The sequence below is a fragment of the Microcaecilia unicolor genome, chromosome 2 (assembly GCF_901765095.1).
Source record: "Microcaecilia unicolor chromosome 2, aMicUni1.1, whole genome shotgun sequence".
Taxonomy (NCBI): Eukaryota; Metazoa; Chordata; class Amphibia; order Gymnophiona; family Siphonopidae; genus Microcaecilia; species Microcaecilia unicolor.
The window spans coordinates 360,139,680-360,162,788 of record NC_044032.1 but is presented as its reverse complement, the minus strand read 5'-3'; the positions used below and the strand labels follow the sequence as shown (position 1 = coordinate 360,162,788).

The 23,109-nt window shown below is 41.7% G+C and overlaps 1 protein-coding gene across 4 annotated transcripts in view; it reads right to left on the bottom strand.

Annotated features, from left to right (window-relative positions):
* NRG1 (neuregulin 1) overlaps positions 1–23,109 on the bottom strand; it is a 325,230-nt gene that overhangs the window by 234,630 nt on the left and 67,491 nt on the right. For all 4 annotated transcript variants that reach the window (XM_030194496.1, XM_030194497.1, XM_030194498.1 and 1 more), the window contains exon 3: positions 22,611–22,729. In XM_030194496.1, coding sequence (XP_030050356.1) covers positions 22,611–22,729 — 119 coding nt within the window. The remainder of the gene's footprint in view (positions 1–22,610; positions 22,730–23,109) is intronic.

The window sequence follows — 23,109 nt, the reverse complement described above, 5'->3', positions numbered from 1 at the left end:
GTTTTACAACCATGTATGAGCTTCTTGGATGCCAAGCTCCACTGTTTGCAGCTAGTAGCATGGTGCAGACTACAGTTGAAAGTTCCTTGATCTACCTTGGTGAGTATCAGCTAGATTGGAAGTCATGGGCCACCTAGCTGTTAATATAGCAGGTGGCCATTTTTCTGGTTGAATGGTTATTTGCTTTATCAATTAGATCAGGCTAATTTTGTTCTTCCTGAATAAAACTGCATCCAACATTAAACCACATCCTACCATGAATTGTGGGAGTTGGGGGAGGGGGAGAGGGAATTGGGGGGGGGGGGGACCATGATGAAAGAATGGGTGCCGGCAACAAATTCCAAAGCTTAATAATCTATTGAGTGAAAAAATATTTTCGCTGATTTGTTTTATAGTACAGTGCACTCCATTTAAGTGCACGTCGGATAAGCGCATGCTGTTTAACTGCATGCCGTACTTCGGTCCCATTTTTGGCGCCATCAATTTCTATGGGGACAAACTTTGGTTTAGCGCACCACTGATAAGTGCAAGATTCACTTATATGCATGGTTTAAGACCGCTGCTCTGCAGGAAAGACTCCGCATAAGCGCACGCACGGAATATGGAAGCCGATTGGCACGTGACAAAGGGGCAGTAAATTTGAAATCTCGTTGGTTAACTGCCACAGGCAGAATATGCGAAAGAAAGTTGTTAGAGTGTACACTGGAGTCTTCGTCATCGCGCAACTGTAAGACTTTAACACTGGTTGAACGAATAGAAGTTCTTAAAAAATTAGAAAACAAAGTCAAGCATCTATTGCTAAAGAATATGGTGTCAATCCCAGTCAAACTTCACATATCTTGAAGCAGATAGATCATCTTCTGGAAGACTGACAAAACAATACAAATCCACACCGGAAACAAAAACGGGTGGGAAAAGCTGAGGATGTAGAAGATGCTCTTCTTCAGTGGTTTTCTCAAGTCAGGAGCAGACAGTTTCCTGTCAGTGGTCCACTGCTTATGGAGAAAGCTAATCAGCTAGCTGAAGGTCTTGGACTAACTGAATTCAAAGTCACTGTTGGATGGTTGGAAAGATGGAAGGAGAGGAACAACATAAAATTCAAGAAACAGCATGGTGAAAAACAAGACGCTGATGACTTTGGTGCTGAAAATTGAGTTGTTTCAGTTCTTCCTTCAATCTTGAACGAGTTTGCACCTCATGACATTTTCAATGCTGACAAAAACGGTCTCTACTGGTGAGCGATTCCTGATCGAACACTTGCATTCAAACAAGCCGAAACTACAGGTAGTAAAACATTGAAAGACCGACTGACGATCCTCCTTTGCTGCAATATGGGTGGGAGTGAGAAGTTGGAATCACTCGTCATTGGAAAGAGCAAACAGTCCCGTTGCTTCAAGAATGTTAAGCGACTTTCTGTGTCATACGAGGCTAATGCAAATTGATGGATGACTGGGGAAATTTGGAAGCAGTGGCTAAAGAAGTTAGACACTAGAATGCGGGCACAAAAGCGTCAGATTTTGTTGCTTTGTGATAATTGTGCTGCACACAGTGATGATGTCATTCTGTCTAATGTCAAGGTAGTCTTTCTGCCACCAAACACTAACTCTCTGATCCAACCTATGGATCAGGGCATAATAGCCAATTTCAAAAAACATTATCAGGCTCTTGTGCTACGTCATCTGATGAGCGTTATGGATGACCAAACTGGCAAGGATAAACATGCTGTTGAACTGGCTTGTAATCTATCATTGTTGGATTCCCTACATATGCAGAAAGAAGCCTGGAATCATGTTATACAGGCAACCATTGTGAACTGCTACAAGCGGGCAAGCTTTGTTAAGGATGTGGAGAGGGACAAAACAGATGCAGCTGTTGCAAACGCGTTAGATGAGCAGGCTATTGACATCCCAGCGGGTGTTACTGAAGAGGAATTTCATCACTACGTAACTGTTGATTACGATCTACAAACAACTGACGACAGCACTGATGTCGAGATATGCGTCTACACGCAGGCAATGGCTGATGATGAAACAGATGATGAAATGAGCAGCGAGGCACATGCTGACGAAATTCAACAACCTCCTGTCACGTTTGCAAGAGCGCTGGAGAGTCTCAACACCGTGCGGGCCTATCTGGAGGCCACTGGATGTCAGTGCTATGACAGTTTTTACCGTCTAGCAGTTGTAGTCTATGGAACTCACAGACACAATAGTCTACAGAGGACTATCACTGATTACTTCAAGTAAGCCTAACGTCAGTTAATGGAGACTGTATACTGTACGTATAATAAACAGTACTGTACATATGTTTATCAGATGCCAAGCTTCTTTGGGTCACAACGGTTAAATGCACGCTCCGGTTAACTGCATGTATTTCTTTGGTCCCAGACCCTTGCACTTAAGCGGAGTGCACTGTATTTAGCAACTTTATTTTGGCAAGTCCTTAAGCTTTTGTACTTATTGCAAAAGTAAATAACCAAGTTGCATTTACCTGTTCTACTCCACTCATGATTTTACAGAATTTTATCATTTCTCTCCTCAACTGTGTCTTCTCCAAGCTGAAGAAATGTAACCTCTTTAGTTTTTCCTCATAGGGAATCATTCCATCCCCCTTTTTTTTCTCTGTTCTCTACTTCCGCTATATCTTTTTGGACACCCAGAGACCAGAATCACACACAGAACTCAAGGTATAGTCACACCATGAGGCAATATGGAAGCTTTACTATATTCTCTATTTTATACTCTATTCCTTTCCTAAAAAATCTATTTGCTTTTTTTGGCCACCACTACACACTGAGCATATCCATGATGACACCTAGATCCATTTCCCTGGTGGTAAACTCATAACGTGGAACCTAGCATTGATCTATTGTTCTGTATGTACATCACTTTGCACCTGGGCACAAAACATTTCATCTGTTATTTGGGTGGCCAGTCTCTTTGTCGTGAAAGATTTCCCTTCAATTTCTCACAATCCACTTGTGATTTAACAACTTTGAATACTTTTGTGTCATCTGAAAATTTGAGTTCCCATGTTCAGATCATTTATAAATATGCTGAAAAACACTTGTTCCAGTACAGATTCTTTTGCTACTCCAGTACTCACCCTTGCCCACTGAAAATTGACCATTTAGCTGTTTTCTTTTAACCAGTTTTCAATCCACAACAGAACGTTGCCTCCTATTCTCAGGAATCTACCATGAGGGACTTTGTCAAACACTTTCTGAAAATCCAGATACACCTGGCTCACCTATATCAATCCACATGTTTATTCGTATCTTCAAAAATAATGTAGCAGTAATCTTTTTCTTTATAATAGCTTCTATTATTTTGCCTGGAAATGATGACAGACTCGCCAGTCTGTAGTTTCCCACTGATTACACTGATAAACCCATAATTTTCAAGTCCTGTACATGATTTTAATAAGAGTTTACAAATTACTAATACCTGTAGTAGGTCTTCAATTTCATTTTTGAGTTCTTTCAGCACTTTGTCTCCTACCTGATGACTTTTTAATTTCCTTAGGATTCTCTCATGAAGGACTTTGTCAAATGTTTTCTGAAAATCCAGATACACTCATGCCTTCAAAATAATTCTGCTCTTCTATTATTGCACATCCCTGACCCCTTAATGTTATTAGAGGATTAAAAATCACTTCCCTTTTGTGACAAGCGTTGTGAATGTCTCCCTTAGATGGAGGATAATTCCAGATTTATTGAAGAGGACATTGAGTTATACTCTTCTGGAAAAAATCAACATTAGGTCAGGATGTTGCCTTAAATTTTAGACCTGTATCTAATCACCCATGAGTGGCTAAACTATCGGTGCTTGTATTATTAGTCCATGTTCACGAGATTATAAATGAGCGTGGATTGTAAGACCTCTTTCAGTAAGGATTTAGAAAAGGATCATAGCACAGATATCCTACTGCTTTCTAACTTGAATAACTTTTATTTGGGATTGGGCCTGGGAATTCGTTGTTATTTTTTAAAAATATTTCCTCCACTTTTGCGATTATTATATTATTAAATTACTTAAGACCAACTTATTCCGGAAGGCCTACCCCCTGGATCCAACATAAAACCCAAAGTACTGCGAATCAGCACATAATTGAACCACTGTGGACTCTCATATCTTTCCCGCTTTCTCTCTACATTCTATTCTTTCTATCCTCGCTGCCTACTATAATCTATTGTATTTATTTTCTGCTGGATTGGTGATAGCCTTTTCGGCTTATTGTAAGCCACACTGAATCTGCAAACATGTGGGAGAATGTGGGGTATAAATGTAATAATAAATAAATGAATATTAATACAATATAAAACTACTATGTCATTTAACAAACTTTAGGGCCCTTTTGCTAAGCCACATAAGCATCTACGCGTGCCCAACATGTGCCAAAATGGAGTTACTGCCTGGCTACCGCATGGCTCTTGCGGTAATTATGTTTTTGGCATGCGTCCAATACGCACGTCTGAAAAATAATTTTTATTATCGGCCGCGCACCAAGTGGCATTTGACGCGCTTAGGTCATTACCGCCCGGTTACCGCATGAAACTTTACTGCTAGGTCAACAGCTGGTGGTAAGATCTCAGACCCAAAATGGACACGCAACAATTTTGATTTTGCCGCACGTCCATTTTTGGCAAAAGTTTTAAAAAGGCCTTTTATACAGGTGCGCTGAAAAATGGATCGGTGCACACCCCAAACCCACGCCTACACTACCACAAGCCGTTTTTCAGCATGCCTTTGTAAAAGGACCCCTTTATTTGTATAAATTTTCTGTAATGTCACACCAATTCTTGGGGCTCATTGTACTATTTTTGCTGCCTCAAACAAAATCATCAGGATTCACCTTTTTTATATTGTGCATTTCATTGGTGGGAGATATCAGTGCTTAAAATGATCGCCAGTATTAACAATCCAAGTAAACCGAGGACGCTGCTGCACTAATCCTCATCAAAACTCCATGCAAACATCACCAAGTTACGTGTACCGCAGTTTCAATTATCTGAGAATAACAGGAGTTTCAAAAATGTAAATGTGTCCTTAGTTCTCTCCTAGTTGAGAAAAAAATGACCTTTTCATGACAGGTCTCCACTTGCTTGAAGAAAAATTGACGGATTAAGCGTATGGTGCAGAAAGCTGAAATGTATTCAGAATTCATGTTCAAAAACAGACAAAGCTGGTGATCTGACTAACCTTTTCTTTTTAATAATGTTAATGTGCCATATTCAAAAACCTACTTTGATTTCTGAATCTTGTAGGTCAGCTGAATACATATTTGCTCAGATAATTAAAATATAAGAACTAGTCTTTAAATGTGTTTTCTGACTGTGATGCAAGGCCTTTATTTGAGCTCTTTAAGTGTGTCCTAGTATCTTGGACTGCAGTGACATGTCATTTTGTAAAGTTAAGCCTTATCATCTTTATCTGCCACGCCATCTCCTATATGCATGCATCCTCTCAAGGTCAAAACGCAAATGAGTCTGTAGCATGGCACATCTGTAGCTATCCAATATACTATTAGTATAAAGGTAACCTCACAGAGAATAAATTAACTTTTGTCTTGACATTAAAGGTCAAAAAACAGACCATGCAGCCCCTAACTAGGAATAGGATGGACTACTTCCATTATAAATAATAGGTAAGTAGCCTTGATTTTATGATTACGAACACAGAACTGGGTGGGAGTGGGGTGGGGGAGGAATCTATCATATTTTGGAATGTAGGCTAATTAAAATAAGAGTAGTCCGTCCTGTTTTTTATGACTTGGAATTATGAGGTCATCCTGTTTTAATTTATTTGAAGGGAAAATAGAGATGAGCAAAAGCTAATCCACATCATTGTAGTACAATATATAAGTTACCGATTGCTGTCTATAGTTGGAAAGCCATTGAAAATGCCCAAAAAACATTTAACACTTCAATAGTGTAACAATTGTGAGAACCGTCCCTGACCCACCTCATTTCCTTTTCCTCCCCCCCATAAAGAAAGTAAAAGATAATACCCCCCTTCTAAGCTCTCCCCCCACCCCCCTCCCGTCCACTGATTGGGAACCTTATATGCCTGTTTGTTCTGTATACCTGTTGAAAATGGGGGGGGGGGGGCAACATGGGTGCCCCACTCTGATGTCATGACAGTGTTGTAACAGGAAGTTTATTGTTGCTTTGCCACTGTTGTGATACTCTACCTCTGACTCAATAAAGATATTTAAAAAAAAAAAAAACCATATAACACAATTTGTCGTCAAGATGGTCAATGTGCACGATTATGCACTAGCTTTATCTCACTTAGGGGCCATTTTACAAAGCCACGATAGGGCCTACATCTGTACAGCAAGCACCAAATCGGCAATACCCCCCCCCCCCCCCCCGGCTAGCACGTGAGCAGGGCAGTAATTCTGAACTTGGCACGCGCCAAATCCCATGAAAGAAAATAATTTTTCTATTTTCTACCGTGGCCCTCTTACCCAGCGGTAAACAGCAGTTGGCGTGCACTGCATGCTTATCGCACGGGTAGCATGTGAGACCTTACCACTAGGTCAGTGGGTGGCGGTAAGGTCTCAGGCAGAAAATGGATGTGTGCTGGTTTCAATTTTAGCACACGTCCAATTTCTGGCCCCTTAAAAAGGCCCCCCTTTCCTGGACACGGTAAAAAAAGGCCCAGCACGCGCCCAAAAGACGCATTTACACTACCGCAGGGCACGTTCTACAGCGGCTTTGTAAAAGGAACCCTTAGTACTTCTATGATATACTCAGTGTGTGTGGAGGGGAGGGGTTATTTTAGAAGCCCTACTCGTGATTTCCACATGGAAATCCTAGCATTTACCTGTGTATATTGTATATATACCAGTATAAAAACTGATTTCAGACAGCTGCTATTTACACATGGAAATCCATCTATGTAAAGATTTCAAGGGAGCACAGTTTGGCCAGTCTGAGATGAGACTAAAATCTACACGCCTATTTCCCATTTTACAAAGGGAATACACAGGGGCACTTTTACAAAGACGCAGTCGGTTCTACACACATGTAGTGTGTGCCAAAAAGAGACAACCGCCAGGCTAGCGTACCCCCTGGCACTCATTTTGGATTCGGTGTGTGCCCATAACACCTAGACAAATTATTATTTTTTATTTCCTACTCACTTCTTATGCTCTTAAATTTGACTTTAGTGAAATTTTAAGCATAAATTTAGGGACTAGCCTAGTGGTTAGAGCAGTGGACGTTGATCCTGGGGAACTGGGTTCAATTCCCACTATAGCTGCTTGTGACTCTGGGCAAGTCACTTAACCCTCCATTGCCCCCTGGTACACAATAAGTACCTGAATATACTATGTAAACCACTTTGAATGTAGTTGCAAAAGCATAAACCACAGAAATGTGGTATATCAAGTCCATTTCCCTTTCCCTAATAATACATTTTCCAAGAGCATAATTTTCAAGCTTTAGGAGCATAAACCCTTTGAATATCAGGGCCTGAGAACAAAGATACTCAAAGGAACTGAAGACTCTGAAGCAATGCTGTAAGCATAGGGTGGGGGTTGGGGCCCTGGGCTCCCCCAATTTGGTTCAGGCCCCTCAAAGTCTGCTGTTTGCCACTGTGCTGCCTGCCCTTCGTCCTCCTCCCCCCCTCATGCATGCTGAATTTCATTAAAACGGAGCATGTGCGCAGGAGTGGAGGAGCAGGAAAAGCAGCATGGCGGCGAACATCACTGGAGGAACGCTTCTGCTACCAGGGCTTGGAGACCCCCACCAACCCATGTATGTGGGGTTGCAGTAGGGGCGGAGACCAGCAAATGGGTAGTGGTGTGCTGGAGAGGGCTCTCACAGGCTCGTCAGAGCCATTTCTTAAGTTTTTAAGAATTTTGGGAGCCAGTTGTTAAAGTAAGCCCCCTCCCCCATGGCTACTTTACAGCTGGCTTCCAAAATGTGGGGTGGACCCCTTCCTAAATTCTCTTTTACTTTGTTTGCGGGGATACTGAGCCCCAGCCAAGTAAATAGACTGCTGCTGCTGCTCCCTGCTCTTTGTTTCCAGCCCTGAGCAGCAGGCTGGGACTTCTTGTGCAATGCAGAGAAGTCCCAGCATGCTGCTCAGAGCCAGAAACAAGCAGCGGGAAGTGGTGGCAGCCCATTTATTGGCTGGTGGGGTTCAGTATCCCTGACACCAAAGGTATTCCTACTGTGCCTGCACAAGGGGGTGGAGAGAGAGGTATGCATTGCCCCCGCAGTTGACCCCTGCCTCTCCTCCCCCCGAAATTGCAGGGCTGGCTACATCCGTTGAGAGAGCCCATTGTTAAAAATTTACCAGCACACCCCTAGAGGCGGGGCAAAATATGTCCTCTCCATTTTGGGCTCAACTCTCCCCCCCACCCCCACCCCCAAAAAAGAAAAAAATCTGAGGTCTGGCTACGCACCTGAAGTATGTTTAATAGTTGTGGCTACTGTGTTCTGTTTGTAACACAAATGAGGACACATTTTCTTTTGCACTTTTAAAGCAAGAATGTATGCAATTGGACCTACTGGGGTTTCCGATTGCTTCTCACTCAGCACAGTCAAAAAGAAAAACAAATTGTAGCTTGTGAGAGACTCTTCTCAGGTCACTGCAGCCCCATGAAGAGAAGAAAAATGACTTCCTTTCCCTAACTACTCATACAGTGGGGGAAATAAGTATTTGATCCCTTGCTGATTTTGTAAGTGTGCCCACTGACAAAGACATGAGCAGCCCATAATTGAAGGGTAGGTTATTGGTAACAGTGAGAGATAGCACATCACAAATTAAATCCGGAAAATCACATTGTGGAAAGTATATGAATTTATTTGCATTCTGCAGAGGGAAATAAGTATTTAATCCCTCTGGCAAACAAGACCTAATACTTGGTGGCAAAACCCTTGTTGGCAAGCACAGCGGTCAGACGTCTTCTGTAGTTGATGATGAGGTTTGCACACATGTCAGGAGAAATTTTGGTCCACTCCTCTTTGCAGATCATCTCTAAATCATTAAGAGTTCTGGGCTGTCGCTTGGCAACTCGCAGCTTCAGCTCCCTCCATAAGTTTTCAATGGGATTAAGGTCTGGTGACTGGCTAGGCCACTCCATGACCCTAATGTGCTTCTTCCTAAGCCACTCCTTTGTTGCCTTGGCTGTATGTTTTGGGTCATTGTCGTGCTGGAAGACCCAGCCACGACCCATTTTTAAGGCCCTGGCGGAGGGAAGGAGGTTGTCACTCAGAATTGTACGGTACATGGCCCCATCCATTCTCCCTTTGATGCGGTGAAGTAGTCCTGTGCCCTTAGCAGAGAAACACCCCCAAAACATAACATTTCCACCTCCATGCTTGACAGTGGGGACGGTGTTCTTTGGGTCATAGGCAGCATTTCTCTTCCTCCAAACACGGCGAGTTGAGTTCATGCCAAAGAGCTCAATTTTTGTCTCATCTGACCACAGCACCTTCTCCCAATCACTCTCGGCATCATCCAGGTGTTCACTGGCAAACTTCAGACGGGCCGTCACATGTGCCTTCCGGAGCAGGGGGACCTTGCGGGCACTGCAGGATTGCAATCCGTTATGTCGTAATGTGTTACCAATGGTTTTCGTGGTGACAGTGGTCCCAGCTGCCTTGAGATCATTGACAAGTTCCCCCCTTGTAGTTGTAGGCTGATTTCTAACCTTCCTCATGATCAAGGATACCCCACGAGGTGAGATTTTGCGTGGAGCCCCAGATCTTTGTCGATTGACAGTCATTTTGTACTTCTTCCATTTTCTTACTATGGCACCAACAGTTGTCTCCTTCTCGCCCAGCGTCTTACTGATGGTTTTGTAGCCCATTCCAGCCTTGTGCAGGTGTATGATCTTGTCCCTGACATCCTTAGACAGCTCCTTGCTCTTGGCCATTTTGTAGAGGTTAGAGTCTGACTGATTCACTGAGTCTGTGGACAGGTGTCTTTCATACAGGTGACCATTGCCGACAGCTGTCTGTCATGCAGGTAACGAGTTGATTTGGAGCATCTACCTGGTCTGTAGGGGCCAGATCTCTTACTGGTTGGTGGGGGATCAAATACTTATTTCCCTCTGCAGAATGCAAATAAATTCATATACTTTCCACAATGTGATTTTCCGGATTTAATTTGTGATGTGCTATCTCTCACTGTTACCAATAACCTACCCTTCAATTATGGGCTGCTCATGTCTTTGTCAGTGGGCAAACTTACAAAATCAGCAAGGGATCAAATACTTATTTCCCCCACTGTATATGCTTAAAGATGACCTCTGTGGCTCTTAGTAATGATAGCAGGAAGGGTTCTATTTACTGAACATTTGTTTGACTTATTTCCTCAGTTCCTGAGGGACATCCTTATCATCAGGAACTATTAAACTATATGTATTAATATTTTTCAATTATTATGCATAAACATTTTTCTACTAATGCAAAAAAGAAAAAAAAAAATCTCTCAAAATAAACTCAGACTATGTTCCTGGTGAGCTGTAAGCCACACTGCAGCAAGCAAATGAATTCAGAATTGTCGTAAAATATTTTTTTAAAGTCTATATAATGACAGATATGGAGAGTGAATCATTGTTTTCAGCACTGCAAATCCCTTACAGCCTATCTTCCAGACACTTTTATTAGGCTTATTGTTTTCAAAACTTTCCCTTTTTTCTATTAGAGCAAATTTACTTAACCCAGCCTCCTGAATTGTGTGGTTTTCTCTGTCTCACTAGCTTCGCCTCCCAAGTGGCATGTGCCATCTAAGGTGTTGGAGCCAACATGATTACAAAACAAAACTCCGGTTTTAAATACAGGCTGGATTCTCCCCCAGGGGCACAGCCGGAGTCTGTCTTAACTGCGTATTTGCAATTCAAGTTAGATCATTCTGGATACTGCACACTGAGGAGAGCGTCTCTTGCTTTTGCAGGCTGTGCACGTCAGCTGCCTTCCCTAGGGCCAGTCTGTTGCAGTTTAATCCATGCCTCGTAATGGCCTCTTTACTTTCCTGGAGAGGCTGAGATCTATGATAATTATTATTCTTTTAAAATTACAGTTCAACGTGATATACTCTTAGTGCCACCATGCTGGAGACTCGTGCCTGATAGCCAAACCGAGCTCCTTTCCCAGACACGGTAAAAACAGCATTCTCTGCCTCTGTTATCTTTCAGGCAGACCACTCTAGGGGCCACGTTTACTAAGCCACGCTAAAGATGTGTTAGCGTTTTTAGCGTGTGCTAAGCATTAGCGCATGCTAACCACGTAGACGCCCCCATATAATATTCCTATGGGCATCTACATGGTTAGTGCACGCTAATTTTTTGTGCACGCTAAAATCTCTAGCGCACCTTAGAAAACAAGGCCATAGTGTCTCTACTTTGGTATGGCAACCAGCAATAAACTGGGAAGACTTGAGGAGAATAATTCTATAAAGAGGCCCCTATTTGGAGAATATCCTATCAAGACTATTCTATCATTTCACCAAAAATGCTTCGTTTAGATCAAGGATGGGCAGCCATGGTCCATAAGAGTCACAACCCAGTTGGGTTTAGTTTTCAAGATCTATTTGGTTTGTATGTACTGCTTGCATCGTGTGCAATCTCATGCATGTTCATTGTGGAAATCTTGGAAAACAAGACTGGGTTGTGGCCCTTGAGGACCATGGTTGCCCATCCCTGGTCTAGATTGTTAAAGAAAGTAAATACATTCTATAGTCTGGTATATAAAGGATTTATGCTACTAATTTTGAGAGTTATTATCATAATTGGCCTCTTTGAAAATGAGTGCCTAAATTTATACTCAACATTTTAATTCAATTCCTAAATTTAGGAGCATAACGAGTAGGTGGCAACAGGGGCAGATTTAGGGCACAGAAAAAAAATGCAAAGCTTAGCATTAATTTTCAGCACCAGGCTTATAAATTAGGTTCATAAATCTAGACAAATGAATGATAGGCCTAAATTTACAATCATCGCTTTTAAGCTCCTAGATTAAGATGAATTTTCAGTCGAAAACATGGATGGGGCATTTTTGAAAGGATGTCCAAGTTAGAAAAGGGACGTCAGACGTCCATGTCAGAATGTCCCAAACGGAGTCTATCTCGCAACGTATTTTCAAACAGGAAATAAATAGAGATTTCCTGTTTAAAAATATGTGAAATGGATGTCTGTGTGCTGGTGATGTCCAGCATGAACAGTCATTTTACAAACTAGAATATCCAAATTATGAATGGGGCGGGGGAGAGGAGGGATGTGGACGTCTGTATGGCAGCATTCATAGAAAATGGCCACACAAAAGTCCGCTCAGAGCAGAGGGATAAGCCTACTGATTAGTGCAGTGGAGTGTGAACCAAGGGACTCAGGTTCGAATCCCACTTTAACTTTTATTTTGAAATTGTGAGCCCTTCAGAAACAGCAACATATTTACTATACCTGAAAGTACACCAATTCCATAGCCTTCAGGCTCGCAGGTGGCTTATACAGTGGGGGAAATAAGTATTTGATCCCTTGCTGATTTTGTAAGTTTGCCCACTGACAAAGACATGAGCAGCCCATAATTGAAGGGTAGGTTATTGGTAACAGTGAGAGATAGCACATCACAAATTAAATCCGGAAAATCACATTGTGGAAAGTATATGAATTTATTTGCATTCTGCAGAGGGAAATAAGTATTTGATCCCCCACCAACCAGTAAGAGATCTGGCCCCTACAGACCAGGTAGATGCTCCAAGTCAACTCGTTACCTGCATGACAGACAGCTGTCGGCAATGGTCACCTGTATGAAAGACACCTGTCCACAGACTCAGTGAATCAGTCAGACTCTAACCTCTACAAAATGGCCAAGAGCAAGGAGCTGTCTAAGGATGTCAGGGACAAGATCATACACCTGCACAAGGCTGGAATGGGCTACAAAACCATCAGTAAGACGCTGGGCGAGAAGGAGACAACTGTTGGTGCCATAGTAAGAAAATGGAAGAAGTACAAAATGACTGTCAATCGACAAAGATCTGGGGCTCCACGCAAAATCTCACCTCGTGGGGTATCCTTGATCATGAGGAAGGTTAGAAATCAGCCTACAACTACAAGGGGGGAACTTGTCAATGATCTCAAGGCAGCTGGGACCACTGTCACCACGAAAACCATTGGTAACACATTACGACATAACGGATTGCAATCCTGCAGTGCCCGCAAGGTCCCCCTGCTCCGGAAGGCACATGTGACGGCCCGTCTGAAGTTTGCCAGTGAACACCTGGATGATGCCGAGAGTGATTGGGAGAAGGTGCTGTGGTCAGATGAGACAAAAATTGAGCTCTTTGGCATGAACTCAACTCGCCGTGTTTGGAGGAAGAGAAATGCTGCCTATGACCCAAACAACACCGTCCCCACTGTCAAGCATGGAGGTGGAAATGTTATGTTTTGGGGGTGTTTCTCTGCTAAGGGCACAGGACTACTTCACCGCATCAATGGGAGAATGGATGGGGCCATGTACCGTACAATTCTGAGTGACAACCTCCTTCCCTCCGCCAGGGCCTTAAAAATGGGTCGTGGCTGGGTCTTCCAGCACGACAATGACCCAAAACATACAGCCAAGGCAACAAAGGAGTGGCTCAGGAAGAAGCACATTAGGGTCATGGAGTGGCCTAGCCAGTCACCAGACCTTAATCCCATTGAAAACTTATGGAGGGAGCTGAAGCTGCGAGTTGCCAAGCGACAGCCCAGAACTCTTAATGATTTAGAGATGATCTGCAAAGAGGAGTGGACCAAAATTCCTCCTGACATATGTGCAAACCTCATCATCAACTACAGAAGACGTCTGACCGCTCTGCTTGCCAACAAGGGTTTTGCCACCAAGTATTAGGTCTTGTTTGCCAGAGGGATTAAATACTTATTTCCCTCTGCAGAATGCAAATAAATTCATATACTTTCCACAATGTGATTTTCCGGATTTAATTTGTGATGTGCTATCTCTCACTGTTACCAATAACCTACCCTTCAATTATGGGCTGCTCATGTCTTTGTCAGTGGGCAAACTTACAAAATCAGCAAGGGATCAAATACTTATTTCCCCCACTGTATATTTAGGTAAAGTAGGTATTTTTCTGTTCCTGGAGTGCACACAATTTAAACATATAAAAATAAGTTAAATTGGAATTTGAATCTGGTACCTTTGGTTTACAGTTCACTGCATTAACCACTAGGCTACTCCTCAGACTTGTTTACTGCTCTGTTAATGTCCATGTCTGAAGCTGTCACAGAGCATGGTATTCCTGTCCAGTTCACTTTCAGGGGAGAGGGGGGGGACAGCAATCATTGGGGGATTAAGCAGATGTCATGCTTTATTCCCTTCCAGTTGTCAGCTTCCCAATCAGAGCACCTGTTGGTACCCTAGATGTGATTGAAAGAAGTCTAACTAAGGACATCCTTCTTTTAAGACTTGGAAAAATTTCCTTCCCTTTGGTAATCGCTGTTGGAGCCTAACTTAGCAGCATGAATTTAGGAGCTCAGTGTTTTTAAAATATCAAACCCACCCATAATATTTTATATCCTATGCATGCAAATGTGTCCCCCGCTCATTCGATGTCCAAGCTCTGCTGCCTATGTGAATACCCAGCTGCAAATAATACACCGTTGATTACTGACACACACTTATAGAAAACTGGGTAGCTGGAAAATAGCCATTTACATGTGTATACGTCCATAAATCTAGGCAACTCCTTATAGAATTACCCTCAATGAGTCCCATTGCCTTAATCTTCCAACATATTCCACAAAAAAAACCTAAATTTTTGAAAATTATTATCGAAGGAGATTGGCGCTATTAGGCTTCTGTGATTTCTCATCCTGCAACATGTCATCCCTTATCCAACTACCGGTGGTCAGTCCAACAGAAATGGTTATGGGTTGCTGCCTTAATGCATACTTAGGGTTCCTTTTTATTAAGGTGCGCTGAAAAATGGACTGCGCTAGTGTAGGCACGGGTTTTGTGCGCTCGCAGATTCAATTTTCAGCAACACCTGTAAAAAAAATGCCTTTTTTTTTTTTATTTTTCCCGAAAATGGACGTGTGGCAAAATCAAAATTGGAATGCATCCATATTTGGTCTGAGACATTCCGCCAGCTATTGACTTAGCGGTAAGGTCTCATGCGTTAACCGGGCGGTAATGACCTACGCACACAGAAAGCCACTTGACATACATCCACTATACACAACAGAAAATAAAAACAAATTTTGGGACGCGCGTAGTTTAGTGCACACACGACAAAAATGAAATTACCGCAAGGGCCATGTGTTATCCGGGCGATAACTCCATTTTGGTATCTTAAAGTGTTCAGTATTCAAAAGGTGCCTCATGGACCTCCCATCTCTCCCCCCCCCAAGACACAAGATAAGCCCCCTCACCTCCAAAGACGCCCTCTCCACTTTGAGTGAAATGGCCCTCACCTCTATGAAGAACCTTCTGGTCTTCAGTAAGGCCCCCACCCCTCCCCAAGGGACATACTGTAGTTTCCCGGGACCTAGTGGTTGGGGAAGGAGCAACTCTCAGTCACTCCTGCCCCATCTTGCTCCAGATGCAAAATAGTGTCAGTCTTTCTTTGTGGGGAGGGGGAATACTTGAATAAATTCAGTTATGAGCAACATCCAGAGGAATTAATAAGCCAGATACCTGACATCAACTTACAAAAACCCCTCTGACAGCTAACAATATCACATTTTAAAAAAAGCTTATTAGAATGTCCTGTAAACCTGACACTGTGATCAAATGTTTTAAAACAATAATTTCCTTCTCTTCTTTTTATAATATAAAAGTTAACACTTACTAAATCTTCATGCTGTGAAAACTACAGAGCAGCAGGGTATATTAATTATAACATAAAGTCCTAAATAAATAAAAGTCACCTTGACCTTCATTGTAGATGAAAGCAGATAATTCACTAGAGAATAAGTAAAAGAAATTCATAAGGTCAAAACCTCCCTATGCCCGTACACCATGTACGTCAGTAAAAAGCTTAAACAAATGAAAGACCTTGCAAGTCCACTGAATATTTGTTTAAATATGGGGAAAAGAACCTCAGAAAATGACCGGTGATATCTGCCATCATATCCTGTGGTTTGTTTAATCACTTTCAGGCAGCCATTCAATCATTGGTTCTGAAAAACTCCAGAGTAAATTTTAATTATCATGCTGTGTGCTTTCATTAAATATAACTTCTTTTTTTGTGAATTCTCTATGGGGCCCTTTTACTAAGCCACGTAGGCGTCTATGTGCACCCAACATGCGTCAATTTGGAGTAACCGCCCGGCTACCGAGTGGCCCTTGCGGTAATTTCATTTTTGATGCACATTTGCTATGCGCACCAGAAAATAATTTTTATCTTATGGCGTGCGGGAAAAACCTGGCGGCAATCGTCATTCTACACGCGTAAACGATTACTGCATGGTGAGTGAGACCTTACCGCTAAGTCAAAGTCTCAGACCCAAAATGGACACGCGCCAATTTTTATTTTGCTGCACGTTCATTTTCGGCAACATTTTTAAAAAAGGCCTTTTTTACAGGCGTGCTAATAAATGGACCTGTGCATGCCGAGAAGACGTGCCTACAGTAGTGCAGCCCATTTTTCAGCGCACCTTAGTAAAAGGACCCCTATGATTTTTTATAAAATAGTCAACACAATCTACTTACTGGTACAAATACCCCTGCAGAAATTTAAGTTTAAAAGCCCATTATTAGCACTAGTTGGCTCGTTATTCAATTACATTGCACACACAAATTGAGCACAAGCCCAAATTTGCACACACAATTTTTGGCAATTTTTATAGAATTAGGGGATTAATGTATACTATTAATAAATCCATCCCATCAGAGAAAAATGCACCTGCAGTAAATAACATATGTCAAAATATGTTAATGTGGGAATAGGGAATCACCTAGTGCACCTGAATGTAACTCATCTTGAGCTACTGCTGAAAAGGTGTGAGCAAAATCAAAATAATTAAAATATAAATATATCAAATTAGTAGAGGTTTTGAGCAAATCTAGCCCTTCATGATTTTCATATTTTGATGCTGGCATATTGAAAACAACAAAAAGAGCAGACCATGTAGAAGCTGCCGTTTTTATTCACTTGTTTAGCTCCCAGGTTTATATAAACACGCCAGACATGGCCATGTTTCAACAAAATGGCTGCCCGAGAGGTGAATGAAGACCAGCTAGTATAAAATCCAAACTTCATCAAACTGATAAAAACCATATCTCTGACCTAGGCTTTTATGTAGTGAGTCAGACAAGTTCATTCACCCCTGAGGCAGCCATTTTGGTGAAGCAAGGCCATGTCTGGCATGTTTTTATAAACCTGGAAGCTCAAGCAGTGAATTCTACAATGTCTGCTCTTTTTTTTATTACCATATTGGAACTTTCAAACTATTTGCCTTGTTGCTACATTGAAAGTAATCCAATTGATTGGGTGGGTTACCGTGAATAAGATCAAAATGTTCATAAGTACATAAGTATTGCCATACTGAGACAGACCAAAGATCCATTAAGCCAAGCATCCTGTTTCTAACAGTGGCCAATCCAGGTCACAAGTACCTGGCAAGATCCCAAAACAGTACAATACATTTATGCTGCTTATCCTAGAAATAAGCAGTGGATTTTCCCTCAAATCCATTTTAATATTGGTCTATGGACTTTTCCTTTAGGAAGCCATCCAAACCTTTTTAAACCCCGCTAAGCTAACTGCTTTTACTATATTCTCTAGCAACGCATTCCAGAGTTTTATTACACAATGAGTGAAAAAATATTTTCTCTGATTCATTTTAAATGTACTACTTTGTAGCTTCATTGCGTGCCCCCTAGTCTTAGTATTTTTGGAAAGAGTAAACAAGCGATTCACATCTACCCGTTCCACTCCACTCATTATTTTATAGACCTCTATCACATCTTTCCTCAGCCATCTTTTCTCCAAGCTGAATAACCCTAGCCGCTTTAGCCTTTCCTCATAAGGAAGTCATCCCATCCCCTTTATCATTTTAGTCTCCCTTCTCTGTACCTTTTCTAATTCCACTATATCTTTATTGAGATACAGTGACCAGAACTGCACACAATATTTGAGGTGCGGTCATACCATGGAGTGATACAAAGGCATTATAATGTCCTCATTTTTGTTTTCCATTCCTTTCCTAATAATACCTAATGTTCTATTTGCTTTCTTAACCGCTGCCGCACACTAAGCAGAGAGTTTCAACGTATCATCAACGATGACGCCTAGATCCCTTTCATGGTCGGTGACTCCAAATGTGAAACCTTGCATTACATAGCTATAATTCGGGTTCCTCTTTCCCACATGCATCACTTTGCACTTGCTCACATTAAACGTCATCTGCCGTTTAAATGCCCAGTCTCGCAGTCTCATAAGGTCTTCTTGTAATTTTTCACAATCCTCTTGTGATTTAACAACTTTGAATAACTTTTTGTCATCAGCAAATTTAATTACCTCACTAGTTACTCCCATCTCTACATCATTTATAAATATGTTAAAAAGCAGAAGTCCCAACACAGACCCCTGGGGAACCCCACTATCTAGCCTTCTCCACTGAGAATACTGACCATTTAACCCTACTCTCTATTTTCTATCTTTTAACCAGTTTTTAATCCACAATAGAACACTACCTCCTATCCCATGACTCTCCAATTTCCTCTGGAGTCTTTCATGAGGTACTTTGTCAAACACCTTTTGAAAATTCAGATACACAATATTGACCAGCTCACCTTTACCCCTTCAAAGAATGTAATAGATTGGTGAGGCAAGATTTCCCTTCACTAAATCCATGTTGGCTTTGTCTCATTAATCCATGCTTTTGAATATGCTCTGTAATTTTGTTATTGATAATAGTCTCTACCATGTTGCACGGCACCAACATCAGGCTCACCAGTCTATAATTTCCTGGATTTCCTCTGGATCCTTTTTAAAAATCAGTGCTACATTGGCCATCCTCCAATCTTCCGGTACCGTGCTTGAGTTTAAAGATAAATTACATATTACTAACAATAGTTCTGCAAGTTCTTTTCAATTCTATTAGTACTCTGGGATGAATACCATCCAGCCAATGAGATTTGATACTCTTCAGTTTGTCAAACTGCGCCATTACATCCTCCAGCTTTGAATATCATTTTTGGCACAGGTATCTCTTCCAAATCTTCCTCGGTGACGACCAAAACAAAGAAATCTCTCTGCTAAGGCTTTGTCTTCCCTTAGTGCCCCCTTTTACCACTCAGTCATCTAGCGGTTCAACCAATTCTTTTGCCAGCTTCTTGCTTTAAATATACCTAAAAACATTCTTACTATGTGATTTTGCCTTCAACGCAATCTTTTTTTCAATGTCTCTTTTTGCCTTCCTTATCAGAGCTTTGCATTTGACTCGCCATTCCTTATGCTGTTTCTTATTATTTTCAGTCATTTCCTTCTTCCATTTTTTTGAAGGATTTTCTTTTCGCTCTAATAGCTTCCTTCAACTCACTTTTTAACCATGCCAGCGTCGTTTGGTCTTCCTTCCTTCCTCCTTTTTTAATACACGGAATATACTTGGCCTGGGCTTCCAGGTTTCTTTACAAATTAATAGCACCAAACCTCCCTATGCTTGTACACAGTGGAAAGCAATGGAGTTTCATCAATCTGTACTTGCATATCTCTTGCAAATATTTGAACTCTTTAGTAATCTGCACTTCAACTTCATAATTCACGACTTGTCTGCTATTTTGTTGAAGGATCATCTTTAAAAAAAAAACAGTCTGTCTGGAATGTTGCTCTTGTGCTTTACTGCAAAGTTAGCTGCAAATACAGTAAAAGAACTCTGTATGAAAAAAAGTTGCATGCAGTCTGTAGAATGATTTAATTTTGTGTACATGTAACAAGTCCTCCTTCTGCTCTACAGTGGACAAGGGATGGAAGAGACTCAATTGAACCCCTCTGCAATTGTTCCTTCCTTAATTCTGTTGCAAAAACATTTTAAACCCAGGGAAATAACCTTGAAATAGAAACTCCTGAGGAATGTATGTTTCTTCCAACTGTGATCAGTGATATGACAAAGTACACAGGGTTTTTGCAAGCACACCCACTAAAGCACCAATACAGTATTAAATCCACAAGGTGGTTTCATGCATCTTGTCTACTAAAATCCTAAAAATGATTTCGCTGAAAGAGGCAAATCAATCACTGTTTACCCAGTACACAGTCTAGTGCTCATTTTTTTAAAAATACTTTCTGTGGCCTTCTTCTAAAAACTAGAATGAAAAAAAAAAGTTTTAAAGGGCCTGAAAGATTTTGAAGTAGGAGGAGGATGAAATTCTAAACCACTTATGCAGCTGGCATTTAAAAAAATAATTTTGGGCTCTTCTACTGCACATTGGCCATTTTGGGCTTTATTCTATAAAGGTTATTTATGCTCCTAAATTGCGAGCGTAATCTATGCAATTCAAAGGAATTTTTTCATGTTTGATGGTAAGCTATTTCAGCAAAGGAGAGGGGTAGCTATGGGGGCATCGTTCGCACCTCCCATAGTTAATCTCTTCATGGCTAATTTTGAAAAAAACGTTGGTTTACACTATGAGGTGGTTTTCAAGCAGGCCGGTGTTGGTGGCGATACATTTACGCCATCTTTTTGCTATGGAAGGATACTAAAGAAGATTTAATACAAAGAACTGAATAATTTGCACTCTACTATATATTTTCAATACGAATGTTATCCTAGTGAATGGAAATTTCTAGATGTGTCTGTTCAGTTACAACAAGGCGAGTTCAGCATCACGGTATATTCTGAGCCTACAGACTGTAATTCTCTCAAAGTTTGAAAGAATGCACCCTCAGCATATTAAGGTGTGCTTCATTAAGATGTTTACCACCAGAGGTTATCTAAAGAATGAGTATAAGTGGGAGCTATTCAACAATAGAAATGTGTTATTACAACCTAAACCTGCAGAGAAAGACAGTAAAGCATTTAGCTGTATCAGTAGCGTAACTACGGGGGGGCACAGGGGCCTGGGCCCCCCCAAAATGGATCCAAGGCCCTTGGTTTGGCTGGTGGAGGTCTCCAGCCTCTGCCAGCTGAAGCGTTTCTTCAGCACAACTCTCCTTGCATTGCCTGCACTGCTTACCTCTCATTGCATGCATGTTCAGTTTTAGTGAAACTGAGCATGTGCGACACCGCACATGCTCAATTTCATTAAAATAGAGCATGTGCAATGTGAGGGGAAGCAGGGCAGGCAACGTAAGGAGAGCTTCACTGGAAAAACGCTTCAGTTGGCAGGGGCTGGGGACCTCCGTCAGCCAAGGTATGTGGCTTTGCAGTGGGAGTAGGGAGTGGTGGGGAGGAGGGCCAAAATGTGCCTCACTTCAAGGTCTGGCTACATACAAGTTACAGCACCATATATAGAATTTGGGGGAATGTGAGTAGTTGGCATATGCAATTAATTAAAACAGCAGTACCTACAACATAATTCTGCTTCGAGCTAAAACCAAACCGACATGTTTTTGCTTTGACCCACCAGTTTCCTCCTACTCCTTGGTGGGTGGTCTTCTGGCTCAGTAGAAATACTCAGGAGTTATCCCACCATTTTGATATCCCCTCCCAACTTTCTTTAGTCCAGTTACTTTAGTGACAGTCCTTGATCAAGTGCCATGCGACAGGTTTCCTTCATGAACACTGCAATTAAGGACCCTAAATACAGCCAGTAGATGTCACTCTGCAGCACTCCTAGCCCTGCCCAACCCAGGTCCTTTCTTATGAGAGGGCACAGCACAGCAGTGCCAAAGAGCCACCTACACCCTGATATTTTTATCTTCATTTAATTTCTAATTTATTCAGTGCATTTCTTTTAGCAAAAAAGGTGCCGGTACTTAAATGCTAGGCCACTCTTCAAGGGTGGGCTGATCACTGAGGGACCCGCCCCACAATAGCCAGGCCCCCTGCAACCTGTCACAGAATCTATGACAAGGCAGAATTGTTGTGTAGAGTCTGAGCTCTTTCATTAAAACTTGGGGACCATGGGTCAATTTTAGTAGACAATGGAAAAGATGCCGGCACTCAGTACCCCCAAGTACCCCCTCAAAAAAAGCCCTGAATTTATTACTAGGGATGAGCAACAGTCCACAACAACACAGCATACCCTGTGTAATTGCATGCCAATAACAAATGAAATGAGCAGAGAAAAAAATACACAACATTTTGCATTTTTGGTTTGCTGATCACAGCACAAACTCTTTGCAAATAATGCATACTTTTTGCAGTATGCACATGGGTGAAGCATCCTGCATGTCTGGGCCATGCAAATTTGTGAATTAGTGTGCAGATGTACGCACTCTTTCCAAATAACTGTGCCCTCTGTGCAAACCAATAAAATGAAAATTCTCATACAGAACACAGAAAATGACACTGAAATCATCTCTTAATTCTGCCACTCCCATCATGATTGGTTTAGATAAATCAAGGTCTACATGGCTGTACCGTGATTTACCTAGGTTAAACATCAAATTCCTGTTTCCTGTTTCATGACAAAAGTTGAACTAATACTCAACCAGGTATTGCTCCAAAGCACTGAAGTGAAAAGAGAAAAAAAAAAATTGTTTTCTTACTTGGCTTGATGGTAACGTTGAATCTGATGCTGTCATTCCCAAGTTTGTTGAACACCATGCATTTGTACTCCCCACCATCCATCCATAACACTTTGTTAATATGAAGCTCTGACAGCTTCCTGTGAAATCAAGAACAACGGGTTATGTGTTTTCTCCCAAACACACACCTAACAGAGTGATACCATTCAGTTTTATCTGAACTATGAACCACTTAAATACATTATTTGTGAACCTAGTGTATATGAAAAGTGCCAGGCTAGAAGTCACAGGTATCCATGTAATCATAACACATGAAGCAACACTACATATTGGCACATTTACATTACTGTAACATCATGTATATTGGTTGCACTGAAGTTATTCAACAGAGACTGCAGACACTACAAAATACAGCAGCCCGTCTGATAGGCATAGCCGCCGACGGGGGGGGGGGGGGGGGGGGGGGGCAGGGGGGACAAAATTACCCGGGCCCGGGCCTCCAAGGGGGGCCCGGCGCCGC